Source organism: Meleagris gallopavo, chromosome 11 (assembly GCF_000146605.3).
Source record: "Meleagris gallopavo isolate NT-WF06-2002-E0010 breed Aviagen turkey brand Nicholas breeding stock chromosome 11, Turkey_5.1, whole genome shotgun sequence".
Taxonomy (NCBI): domain Eukaryota; kingdom Metazoa; phylum Chordata; class Aves; order Galliformes; family Phasianidae; genus Meleagris; species Meleagris gallopavo.
The window spans coordinates 11045404-11058026 of record NC_015021.2 but is presented as its reverse complement, the minus strand read 5'-3'; the positions used below and the strand labels follow the sequence as shown (position 1 = coordinate 11058026).

Sequence of the window (12623 nt, the reverse complement as noted above, 5' to 3'; positions counted from 1 at the left end):
CGGGCGGCGGCGGCCGCTTACGGAGCCGCACCGCCGGGTGCCGCCAGCGTGCGGGCCGTGCCGAGCGTGGGAAGCGGTGAATGAGCAGCACGGCGTTCGCCAAAAAGCTCCGTTAGCGTCCTGCAGTTCCTGAAATAGGAGAGAGAACATCTTCTGTCCGCCGCCAGGCTGTAATAAAGGCTGCGATCTTCCTTCGAGTATCACTGATTTTTAATAAGTGCACGGATGTAGCCAGGCCGTCTGGCCGGAAAGATGAAGGTGCTCCGATTTAGTGGCGTGCATCCCTTTCGCAGTGTCGGTGACACGGCACTGAACTGCCTGCCCCGCTCCGTCCGTGTGCCGCAGCCCGCACCGCTCGGCCCGCAGGCTGGGAGCTACGCGCCGGGCTCTGCTGCAGCCCGCAGGAAAAACCGCGTTGCGAGGAGTCAAAGCGGTGTGACAGAGGGACAGGCCGAGTCCCGTCACGGAGCTGTGTGGGTATGCGCCGTGCCTGCTGGATCCGTGAGCGGAAATTACCTGTCTGTAGTAACCTGGTAGAGATTGCCTCCGTCTGTCCGGGCTCGGGGCGATATCCCGGCAGCGTTAGGGAGCGTCCTGCCAGGCCGGCACTGCCGGCGCGGGGATGGCTGGCGTCGCGTTTCTGACTTTGTTAGGAGCTGCGGGTGCCGTGCCCGCAGATCTGTCGTATTACATTTCACTTGGCTGACAGGTTTTGGCCTCACCTGGCATAGGTTGAGAGTATTTTCCTGTGAGGCTATTAAAAATCTTTGACGGTAAGCAGCAGTCAGATGTCAAAGGCTGAATTCCCCCAGGCATGGCAAGAAGGCAAGCACAATCTCCCACTGCTCAGCACTGAATGGCACGCAGTCGTGAATTCCTACCTACCTTGGGATTGCTAATCAGCATACGTGTCATGCTTTTGGTTTTTTTAGGAGGGGTGGGGAGGGGTTCTTTTACAAAAGAAGTCATGGTGGGTGTTGTATTAATGGTGTGTGACATTCGGTGAGTCCGTTGTGAGGATTTGCACACCCATGGGAATGTGCTCCCATGTTGGCAGTCAGCGGCTTCCAAGAGCTGGCAGTTTAAACGGGAGTCAGGTTGGTGTCTGAATCAAGAGTTTGTTTTGCTATGCAATGTGAGAACTTTGCACGGGATTTAATTGTCAGCCTTCTGTTATATTTCATTCCAAATTTAATTATATTTTTCAGAAGAAATGCAAATAAACCATTTTGTCTCCGGATACAAAGCAGAAAAAACCCCACGAGCTTCATGTGATCTCCACAAAAGGCATTGGCAGAAGTGGCAAGTTTTCTGCAAAGGCTGTGTTAACTTGTTTTAGATTTGCCTGCAGGACAACCACTGTGGGTTTGGGATACGCACCCATCTCAGTCCCCTCTGAAATTCTCACTGTTAAGAAATGCAGGTGGCCTGAATGTACAAACAGATACCCTGTGAGACAGCAGAGCACGTCACATACCCAATCCTGAGTCGATGAAATGCAATTGTGATTGAAGCACTGCAGGTTTTTTTTTCTCGTTGCTCCTCATTTCTGACGTTCTCCTTTCTGCTTTGCAGACCTCCCTGCTGCCAGTGCTGGTAGTGCTGAAGGGAGCGCTGAGCCGTGCAGCCATTTTGAGCTGTGTGCCCATCAGCCATTGTTTCCCTTCAGGGAGCTCTCTGAATGCATTACACAGGTCCAGCACTACATTTGCAAATGCATTTCATCTCTTTTCTATTCCCTTTTCTGTATTTGCTGGAAGAAAATGTCACCAAAACTCAGGAGGAAAGAAAGATGCTGCAGTATGCTAACAATTAGAGAAATGCATTTGAGGGGGTTGTTGTTTTTTTTTTTTCTCATGAACCAACAGTTGCAGCATGTACTCATCTGTTTCTGGATGAGGACTGAGTTTACACAGGCTGGATCCACTATTGCTCAAATAACAACACCTCGTGTGCACTGTTTGCATTTTTGTTCTCCCACTTTCCCCATGTATTGTGGAGATCAAGGTCCTCCCCACGTCTTAAAATGAAGACAAGGTAGAATAGTGAATGTAAAACACAAAGAAAACGCTAGGTACACAAGGAAAAGCTGTGCTTGTGAAAGGCACTGCCTTCCCGGACTCATCCTGTTCATTTTGCATTTGCTTGTTAAAAGAATCTGAAATTAACTTATAATTAGCTGATCTACAGAAAAAGCATAAGCAGCGGCAGATAAGACTGGGGCACGATGCTGGTAGTTTTTGTTTAAATGCCAGATGGGTTCACACTGCCCTCGAGTGCAGCTGATGCTCAGCTCTTACCCTCTATTTACTCACCTTGGCATTTCAGCTGGTGCCTCTCAGGTTTCCTGCAGTATATATGCTGTGCATTAATGGGAGTCCTGGATCCTCCTCCACCACTTAATGGTGTCCTGGGTGCACTTTCAGCCCCATTCCTCTCTGCCCCTACCAACCACTCAGTCTAAGAGCTGGGATACAGCTTCGCTTGGGTGTAAGCAAGGGGTTAAGAAACCCTCACCCTGACCAAAAGACTGTTCTTACGCAGATGCTGTTGTCAGCCAGGCACAGGCACTGCTTTGGCTGTCACTGATCATGGATGGAGAAAATGTGAAGGCTGAACTGGGTCACGATAGCTATCTGTGAAGTGCTACCACACCTTCCTGTCATTGCCTTCTATGTGGGTTCTGTCTGCGGGTCTCCCTGGCGATGTGCTGCTGTTTGCAGCCCAACCCCCCCACGGCTGTCATACACACCAGAGGCCAAACTGCTGTGGCCTGTGGGGCTGAGCTGCTCTCAGCTCCTGGGGAGGATGAGCCCTCTTGGGCATCCCCTCGTCTGCAGAGGTAAAGGCAGGACGGTGGGCATCGGATGGTGAATTTTCTTGTTATTAAACTGTAGGAGCCTTGTGTTCACAAACCACCATTCGCTCTTTAGATTACTTCACTCAATAATTCCGAGATCAAGCTGAAGCGTGATTTTAGCAAGATTACACTTGATTGCTTTTTCCTTTTTTTTTTTTTTTTCCTTCTCCAACAGTGCTCCAATGTTGCCAGTTCCAGAGGAGCACGGCCTCATAGCACGTCTCAAACGTTCAACCTTGAACAAAATCAGAATGTCTCATGCCTGCCTTGAGTGTTACTTTCTTTGCTAAGATTGCTGTGCCCTGTTCTGTTTGGTATCAGAGCTTTTACTGTTTCTGTTTAGATATGTGGACAAAGATGTAGATGACAGAGAAGTGTTTTCTCCTTCTGGCTTGGAATCAAACTTCTCAAGAGCAGGTAAAGTCTGCGTGTTAGTTGGTGTATTTGGTGGGGCACAGTGGGCCTCCTACAGGAAGGTTCCGTTCTCCCTGCTGCTGCCTCACTGGAAGGGCTCTGCATAGACGGTGCAGGGAACTGTGGACAACAAAATAAGCATTGAATGAGACTTGAAGAACTAGTCTGTTGCAAAGTCAGTCACTGGAAATAAGATGTGAAAAGAAGAAGGTATTTTAACATTGTCAAGTATCGTTCAAAAATGTGTTGTTTCTTCATACGCTACCTATGCCAACTTGCTCAGGGATGATGTTTCCCTGTGCTGCTCTCTGGGGTTTATAAATGAGGCTGTCATCTCCTGCCAAACTCCTGTAATCTTTTAAAATTAGCAAGCAATTAACAAGTATAATTCATTACAGGGTATTTACTGGCCAAAAAGCTTCAGCGAGAGAACTTTCTCGTTAGAATACAGATAGACTGGGACATTATACAACCCATACATAATGGGAACGTGCCATTTTCAGGAATTGGCGAATAAAATGGAGCTAAAGCAAAACCAAGAACAATCTATGTGTACTTGGACATGGCTCATAAAAATGGCTTGTAATCACTAAGAGCATTTGCATATTAATGAATCTCTTAGTATTCAGGAAATAAAAAATAATGGTGCATCCCTGTTTTTTCCTTAAGACCAGGATATTTCTCTGAGGAAATGGATTCATCTTTCCAAAAATATCCAGTCAAAAAGCGAGTGAAAATTCATCCCAACACGGTAACAGTGAAATACACATCTCATTATCCCCAGCCAGGAGAAGAGGGATATGAGGATGGTAATGAAGACACGGGAGTATTTATGGAGGACAGTCCAAAGACAAGACTACTGAATGCTGGGAAAAAAAGAGAAAGGACCTTTTTTGGTGCAATAGACACGCAGCTTCAGCCAGCACAACTGCCCAAGCCCAGTGAGATGGGGCATTTCCAGAACTTTCCTGAAGGAAATATACTGCAGTCAAGGAAAATGTGGATAGTCCTTTTTGGATCTGCCGTGGCTCACGGATGCGTGGCTCTAATTACACGATTAATTTCTGATCGTTCCAAAGTGCCATCACTAGAGTTAATTTTCATCCGCTCAGTCTTACAAGTGCTGTCCATTACTGCTGTGTGTTACTACCACGAGCCACCCTTTGGCCCCAAAGGGTACAGACTCCGGCTCTTCTTCTACGGGGTCTGCAACGTTATCTCCATTACGTGCGCTTATACTTCTTTCTCTATAGTTCCCCCTAGTAACGGGACCATTATGTGGAGGGCTACCACTACAGTGTTCAGTGCCATTTTGGCTTTTTTGCTAGTAGATGAAGGAATGGCTTACGTAGACATAGTTACGGTAGTTGGCAGTGTGTTTGGTGTTTGTCTGGTCATGATCCCCAACATCGTTAAGGAAGAAAACTCTCTGCTGAGCACCTGGAAGGAAGCTTTTGGCTACACCATGACTGTTATGGCAGGCTTGACCACTGCTCTCTCCATGATAGTCTACAGGTCAATCAAAGATAACATCAGCATGTGGACAGCACTGTTCACCTTCAGTTGGACAGGAACAGTATGGGGGGCATCCACCATGTTCTTACTTCAGGAGCCAATCGTCCCACTGGATGGAGAAACCTGGAGCTATCTCCTCGCCATCTGCCTGTGTTCCACAGCAGCCTTCCTGGGGGTCTACTACGCCTTGAGCAAGTTCCACCCTGCTCTGGTCAGCACTGTACAGCACCTAGAGATAGTCATTGCCATGGTCCTGCAGCTCATCGTGCTGCGCATTTTGCCAGGTACTTACGATCTTGTTGGGGGAGCAGTTATTTTGGTTAGTGTTTTCTTCCTTGCATGTTATAAACTGTCCTGGAAGAATTTAGAAAGGCAAGATTATCAGGAGATTGTGGATTCTTCCATTAAATGAACTGCAGTTTTGTTGTCTAGTTCTGGACGTGCGTTACTGCTGTATCTGTTACATGCGCAACCACATGAAAGTAAGATATTCCAACTCTGTTGTGTCTTAGTGTACTGGTCAGGTCCTCTTTCTACTGTGTAACTTCACAGCTGATGTAGCAACGTTGATATTTCCAGACTTCCATGACAGGTGAATTTGTTCTAGCGCATACAGTCACTGTTTGTCATGTGATGAAAGAATATTTGTCTCCAGCATAAGGGGTAGTGGAGCACAGGACAAGTTGTAGGCCTTTTCTGCCTCACTTACCCTGCTGAAGTAATACAGAGGGATCCACTAGCAACTGTCATTATTGTGCACTGTGGTAGTAGGAAAATGAGCAGTAAAAACATTAAAATGGTTAACCAGGGTGTCTGTATCCTGTGTAACATTTCTTACACTTTGGCTGTAATATTCCAAATGAAGTAACGCTAATAGTTCTGTGACTTGTGTTTCTGGTGTCTATATAAACAAAATAATGTATCAGTAAAGCTTTTTGTGCTCTGTGGTTAGGCTTCTATCTGAACTGACACAGGAAGCCCAGACCTCTAGAGGTGTCTTTCCCCCCATGCCCTTGAGTGGTCTGCAGTTGTGCTACAGCTCTGAAAAGAGCTCTGGAGCAGGGCAGCATTTCTTCTCTAGAACCACCTTCTCCAAAAGAGGTTTCAACTGTTAAGCAAGGGAGGGAAAAATAAAGGCTGCATTTGAGATTAAGGTGTGAGCAACGGTGTTTACAAGAAACAGCCTGGTAGGCATCTAGTGACTGTAAAACCATTTCCAGAACAGTCAGCCCCTAAACACATTCTCCAACCCAAAGAAGTACTGCAAGCTTAGTCTCCTTTCAATGATTTTCTGAGTCAGCATGCTTGGGTCCTAACAATTCAGTTAAAAATTAAATGGACAAAAAGCACTGGAATGTCATGGTTACAGACGGCATTCCTGGCCCTGCTTACAGCTAGGAAAGAGTGTCTTAAGAATCTGCGTCCACAATTGTGCTTTCTGCAATTAAATGCAGCCTAGTAATTGCATTAGTCCCTACCGCACATCCTTCCTACTCTGCCATGACCATCAGTAAGAAATGTGAGGTCAGGCATCAGAGGCATTTGCTTTCATCTTTCTCATCCTTCTGGGAACTCCTTGGAACTGCTGGGAGCCAGCTGAAAAGACACAGCAGGAGGAGTCTGAGCACACAATGGGTTTGTTTTGCACCCTGTGCCCACCAGGCAAGGAGGGAGCCATTGCTGCTTACCAGGAATGGCTCAGTTAGTATATATGATCTGGTGAAACCACAGCAACAATTGGGATAGATTGAATCCCAATAGATTGATAGATTGAATGGGTCTCTTAACAGGGAGAAAATAAATCTTCCTTGTTGGTAAACATAGTCTTGACAATAAACACTACAAGTCCATTGATTCTGACTTCCTGAAACAGAATAACAAAGAAGACATATCACAGTATTTTTTCAGATAGAAAACTTGAGCCATTGCACTCTGGCTCTAGGGGCATCAGATTCCTGAGACCACCAGGGTAGCAGGGAGGAATGGGTGCAAAGACCACTTAGTAGCAGGAGGTGTCAGTAAACACAGACACTGATGCTGTTACAGATATCAAGGATATCTGGGAAGCAACTGAAAGGCAGGTGGTAGGCATGCTGTATGATGAATTCAGCACACCCTGACCATCATAGTGGCATGAGTAATAACCTCTCCACATGCCCTCAAGTTGTCTCTCTGGCAAGGGGTGCAGTGCTGAGTCTTGGATTGGCATCTGTGTGATGAGCCCAGTTGCTGTCTGGAGCTGAAACAAGGACTTGAGAAGTGGTTTGGCTAAGGGCATGCTGTGGCTGACATCCAAAATAGGAAAATGTTCAAAGTTGAGAGCTATTTGGCCACTCAGAGGTGCAGTTGGTCACAATGAAATAAAGCCAGAAGGAAACTAGAAGATGAGAAGTTGAAGGCTTTGTTCTTACCATAGTTCCTAAGCAGTCCCAGGACACTTCGGCCTCTGAAAATATCCCAGTATGTCACTATTGCTGCCCTGTGCTTTCCTGCTCAGGGGCAACACCAGTAGCAAGGAGTGATCAGGGCTCCCCGCTGCCCCCTCCCTGCCCACCCCCCAGCATTGCTGGTTGTGAGCCCTGCCAGCTGACAGCAGATGGGGAGCCCTGGGGTTATGGCTGCATTGCAGCCAGGATCAGCAGACACCTCCCCGTGCCAGCAGACTGTGCCTCCGGCGGTTCTGGGACACCAGTGTTTTCAGAGGGAAAAGCCATCCCTCTTATGACCTCAACCAGTCCAGCTTCCCCCTAAACACCAGGGAAAATACATTTTACATGGGAAAATGCCACAGCAGTGGTAATCACTTTTATTCCTATGAATATCAAAAAAACAGATTCCCAGAAATGAGTCAGCCCAGCTGCAGCACTCCCAATGCATTTGACACCTGTGTCCTCCTAATGTTAGAACTGCCTTGGCCGTGCAGGGGTGACACGTTTCCTCGGGCACTGGCACACATTAGGGCTCCTGCAACAGCCACTTCTTTTCAGAGCACGTGGAGCCAGCAACAGGAGCACTGCCCACTGTAGGAAGGACAAGGAGCAAGTAATGCAATACAGCGCTGGGAAAGCTATACCCAACACTTTCCCAGCCAAAAAACACTTTTGTGGCTTAGGGCTCTGGCAGGGGCAGAGCAGTGCCCAGCCCAGCCTCTTGCTGCGTCGCTATAAACTCATTTCTCCTTGGGACAGATGGTCTTTCTTCCTCTCAGCGATCAGACAGCAGGAAAGCTTCCTTTGTGGAAAGCAACCAGTGCAAAAGCCTTCACCTCCTACGGCTTCCACGCCTGTCATGCTCTGGAGGCAGCCAAGCTCTGAGACTCTTTGACACATGCAGAAATGTGCTGGCAAGCAAGGAGTGCCTGATAGCGATGCTCCCAAAATGTTTGCACCATGCAATAGGGATGACAGAGTCCTCAGCAAGAATTAGATGGGCTGCTCCAGCCCCAAAGTAGCAAAGCCATCTCCACAGCACAGCTCCCAGCTCCCTGCTGCCACTAGCACGCACTGGCAAGCTTTTCTGCTAAGGCAGCACACACTGTGGAGGCAAACCAGCTACGCAGTGCGGTGCAGCTAAGCAGACCTGAGAGCATACTGCTGCTGAAACAGACTATCTTGCTTCCTCCTCCAGCCACCACTTCCACGATGTTGAATCAGTGATCTCAAGCTGGAGGCTGGGTCAGTTTGGCTGGCAGGCAGCCAGGTTAGTTGTCAGGCAGAAGGTTATTCCTGCCAAACCCCGATTACAAATTGACTCAGTCTGCAGCCATGGAGTTAGAAGACTGGACATAAGAATGGAGGAGCAAATCCTGTTAGCAGAGACTTGCTATTAGTTTGGTCACCATCCTGCCCTGTACAACCCACATAAAAGGGGTTGCCAGAGCCAGCAGCCAGGAGTGAAGCAGAGCACAATCCTACCCCGAGAACCTGGGTGACGGGCAAGGAGTGATTCCTGGGGCCTATGAGGCTTGGTCCTTGCCAAGCTGTGCCACAGCCTGCACAAGGTCCTGCACAACCAGGTCCACGTCCGCGCGGGTGGTGTCTCGCCCCACACTCAGCCGCAAGGCGTTCTGCGCTACGTCGCAGGGGATCCCACAGCTCAACAGAATCGAGGAGGGCCTGAAACAAACGTGGAGGTGAGCAGGTTTAATTTGAAAACACATCACCAGACAGCCTCGCAGAGCCTGAATAAGGAGCACATCTGTACAGATGCACTCCAGGAAAACCGCTTGTTTTCCAAAGGCATCTGCTCCACACAGCTTGTTTCCCTGTGGCAGATCTGGCTTTCCTCCTCCAAGAAGGAAGCTACCCAGTGTCACCATGGACTGGCAATTCCAGATGGCATTGCTGTACATCAGCCCAAAAGGACTTGATGTCCTATACGCAACCAAAGGAGTCCCTTGGAGACCCAACAAGGGCTTGAGTGGGTGAGCCAGACATAAGGCAGATTCTACTATGGCAGCGCCAGGCATTGAGGAGCACTTCCAATCTCAGCTGCATCACCAGAGCCAGGAGGGACAAAGTCCTTCCCAGCAGCAGTCATGCATTCCAGCTGTATTTCCTGCAGTGACCTCCTTCGCCTCCTTCTGCATCTCTAGAAAGCTTTGCACTCCCTTTGCTGCAGGGCAATGATGCCGACAGCCACCCACAGTCTCTTCCCCTGCCTTATTTCCCTCCCTCCCACCCTCTCCCCTATGAAAAGATGCCCTGCTAGGGCCAGCTGCTTACTGATCTCCCTTCTCAGAGTGGCAGGCAGCCCCAACACTGGCGAGAAGGATCTTGCAGTGAGACAGCACCCTGCGCCCTGCAAGACACATGAGCACAAATCTCTCCGTGCCCAGTCTCCCTCTGAGACTCACTGCCCAAGCCATGGCTGAGCTCCCATGTGTCTCAAGCATGCAGCATGCTGCAGCACAGTGGGGAAGTTGAACAAAGGAGATATATGAACAGAGCTACCTTGAAGGCCTGAGCCCAAGATGGAGACGTTGCAGGTGTTGCAGAGTCGCTTGGAGCCTGTAAACTGGCTGTTGAAGTGGATCCTCATCTTCCCAAAGGATGCCTGGAGAAATCAGAGGGCTATAAGAACATGAGCAGCTGTGTACTGGTGAGGAGGAGGCTGAGCCAGGACATACTCGCTCCAACCCAGGGCTCTGCCCTCTGCAGGCTGAGATCCAGGAAGGGGAGAAACAACCGGAGCCAGATCCGCTCACCTCTAGCCTGGCCTCCAGGTAGTCCCGAACATCCCGCATATGGGCCTCGTAGGCCTCCCAGTTCCTGCTCACCAGCTCTGCGGCCTGAAAAGACCCAGAGAGATTCTGTCAGTAACCTTTAAACAACTCCCTCCACAATGCAGCCCCCTAGCATGCAACTGCAGCACAGGAACAACCTCTGCAATTGCCACTCCTCCTGTCTCCCAATAGGCGCTCAGTGCCCCGTGCAGCATTAGCTGTGACTGCCCCACTGCTAGGGATTCTGCAGGGCAAAGTCTGCAGTGTGTACTTTGAAGCAGCTCCTTAGGCTGGCACTAGAAACTCACATCTCATTTTCCTGGAGTTCAAATGTCCTCTTGCACTCAGTATGTCATTTTTAAAGACTGAGGAGTGCAGCAGGCTGTGTCCGTGCTGGCTTTGCCAGGCAGCAACCACGAGAAACCTCTCACCTATCTCCAACTCACCTTGCCAAGGCCAGCAATCATCGGGGTGTTCTCAGTGCTGGAAAAAGAAGAGTGAGCAGTGACTTATCTACCTGGACCTTCTGGTCCACCCTCCAGTCTCAGGACACAAACGCTCCCCACATGGGACCCCTCACCACACGGAGCTCTCTGATGCAGCTGGGAAGGGGACAGCTCACCCTGTGACTCCACCCATGCAAAACCTGCACTTGAAGCTCCCACACAAAAACCCATCTCTCTAACCCAGGGATGAAAATGACAGCGCTGACACCTCAGCTCAGGCTGAACAGCCAGTGCAGTTTTGCCACTGAACAGCCACCTTACCCTGGTCGGAAATTCCTTTCTTGCCCGCCTCCAAAGAACATGGGGTGCAGTGGGGTGGTGGTGCCAGGACCACGCACATACAGTGTGCCAATCCGCGGGCCGTAGAACTGCAGGTAAAAAAACAAAACCAAAAACTCACGTTGACCCTGCAGACACAGTGGCAGGTGCCCTGGTGACAGACAACTGCCTAAACCAAACAGAGTGCCCCGCAGAACTGTCCTAGGCCCTCAGTCACCTCCTACTTTCCCTTCCAGACAGATCTCCCTGACTGGCACGATCCCCGCCACCCAGCTTTGCTCAGCTGCTGGGGGATTTCCTGGGATCTCAGCATCTGGGAGATTTGCAAACCCACAGCTGTGCCCCACAGTACTTTCCCAGCAACATTCTGCTAGTTACCCTGAACTGACCAGAGATATCGACAAACGCAAATGGTGTCTGAGCCTCATGAGCAAAGCTGTACCTTGTGCCCCACAACAGTGAGGTAATCCACCCCCAGCTCCTGCACGTCCACGCGCCCCTTGCCAATCATCTGTGCTGCATCTGTGTGCACCAGGATCCTGGGCAGCCCCTCCGCCGCTCTCCTCTGGTTGAGGGCACGGATGCGCTGGCTCAGCTCTGCAACAGGCTGACAGGAAGGGAGTCTGCATGTGAGGAATCACTTCCTCTCTCTTATTAAACATCTTTTTACAAGGATGTCTCCTGGACCTTCTTGGCTGCATCTCATCCCACTTGTTATCCAGAGACTCACCATGATGACCCCTGTCTCATTATTGGCCAACATGATGGTAACTAGGCAGGTGGTCGGCCGCACCGCGGCAAGAACATCATCTACCTCAGCCTGTCCACTTCGCGGGGATACAGGCACAAAGGTGGTTTCTGCAAGATAAGAAACAAGTCTCCAGGTTTGCTGAGAAGCCCCTCAGTGCTGCTGCCCAAACACTAATGAAGAGCAGAAGGGCTGTGTGGGCAACTGGCAGTCAGACAGAGTCCTGCAACTCTTGGGTCAGCAGGTGTCTAATACTAGCCAGCTACCACGCCCAGCTTGCAGGAATGTGGGCATGTATCAGGAGTTTGTGCCATGTGAGGGCAGCTGTGGCCAAATATCCCCAGTCCCATCCCTCCCTGCTCCATCCCAGCGCTCCTCTTACCTGCCAGGCTCTCCTTCACCAGCTGCTCCAGTGGCAAGCGGATAGAGTCATGCTCCACATTTGATGTCACGACGTGCGGCATGGCCCGGCCCTGCCCCTGGCTCTCTCGGAAGTACCTGAGGGCCGTGTGGATGACCATATTGTTAGCCTGAGAAAAAGAGAGGGGAGAATTAAGACCCAGGGAACGCACGGCACCCTTTCTCCCCATCCCCTCCGCACAGAGACGGTGGCCATTCACCGCCAGGTGCCCTCACCTCCGTGCCCCCCGAGGTGAAGATGATGTCCTCGGGCCGGCCCCCCACCAGCCTCGCCAGGCTCTCCCGCGCGCTCTCGATGAGCTCCTTGGCCTTCTTGCCTGCGGGACACAGCCCGGCAGCTCCACCTCCCACGGACCCTCGCCCCGGCCCGGCCGCCGCCCCTCCGCCTTACCTGCAGGGTGGGAGCTGCTGGGGTTGCCCCAGGCCCGACGAGCCGCCTCGTCCATGGCCTGCGCGACCTCCGGAGACAGCGGGGTGGTGGCGTTGTGGTCCAGGTACACCCTGCTGCCGGCGAAGCCCGCCACCTCTCCCGGCTGTTCCATCTCGGCACCCATTGCCGTCCTCACCTCGTAACGGAGGAGAACTCCTTCGGCTCCCGACCTCCCCCCCGCTTCCCCGCCCCTCAGCTCCTCACGCCTCACCCGCAACAATGGCGCC

At 50.7% G+C, this 12623-nt stretch overlaps 3 protein-coding genes across 6 annotated transcripts in view; 1 reads left to right on the top strand and 2 right to left on the bottom strand.

The window, feature by feature from the left end:
* Positions 1–32: 32 nt before the first annotated feature.
* SLC35G2 (solute carrier family 35 member G2) lies at positions 33–5599 on the top strand. The gene is made up of 2 exons (XM_031555145.1): positions 33–3277; positions 3944–5599. Exon 2 carries the CDS (start codon positions 3966–3968, stop codon positions 5199–5201), a length of 1236 nt encoding a protein of 411 aa, XP_031411005.1. The 5' UTR covers positions 33–3277; positions 3944–3965; the 3' UTR covers positions 5202–5599.
* Positions 5600–7557: 1958 nt separating this feature from the next.
* On the bottom strand, positions 7558–12617 carry SCLY (selenocysteine lyase). 4 transcript variants are annotated; one of them, XM_010716575.3, is made up of 12 exons: positions 12358–12617; positions 12183–12283; positions 11929–12076; positions 11529–11656; positions 11241–11405; positions 10781–10887; positions 10460–10496; positions 9996–10079; positions 9742–9844; positions 9514–9589; positions 8704–8904; positions 7558–8594 (listed from the first exon to the last, which is right to left on the bottom strand). In XM_010716575.3, exons 1-11 carry the CDS (start codon positions 12518–12520, stop codon positions 8745–8747), a joined length of 1272 nt encoding a protein of 423 aa, XP_010714877.1. In that variant the 5' UTR covers positions 12521–12617; the 3' UTR covers positions 7558–8594; positions 8704–8744. The 4 variants fall into 4 exon arrangements, with proteins under 4 accessions (XP_010714877.1, XP_010714876.1, XP_010714875.1 ...); XM_010716574.3 differs by having other exon boundaries at positions 7558–7809; XM_010716573.3 differs by having other exon boundaries at positions 7558–8904.
* The window catches only part of LOC104912652 (cohesin subunit SA-1-like), a 58524-nt gene continuing 58489 nt past the window's right edge, over positions 12589–12623 (bottom strand). Inside the window, exon 8 of the mRNA XM_010716721.2 lies at positions 12589–12602. Coding sequence (XP_010715023.1) covers positions 12589–12602 — 14 coding nt within the window. The remainder of the gene's footprint in view (positions 12603–12623) is intronic.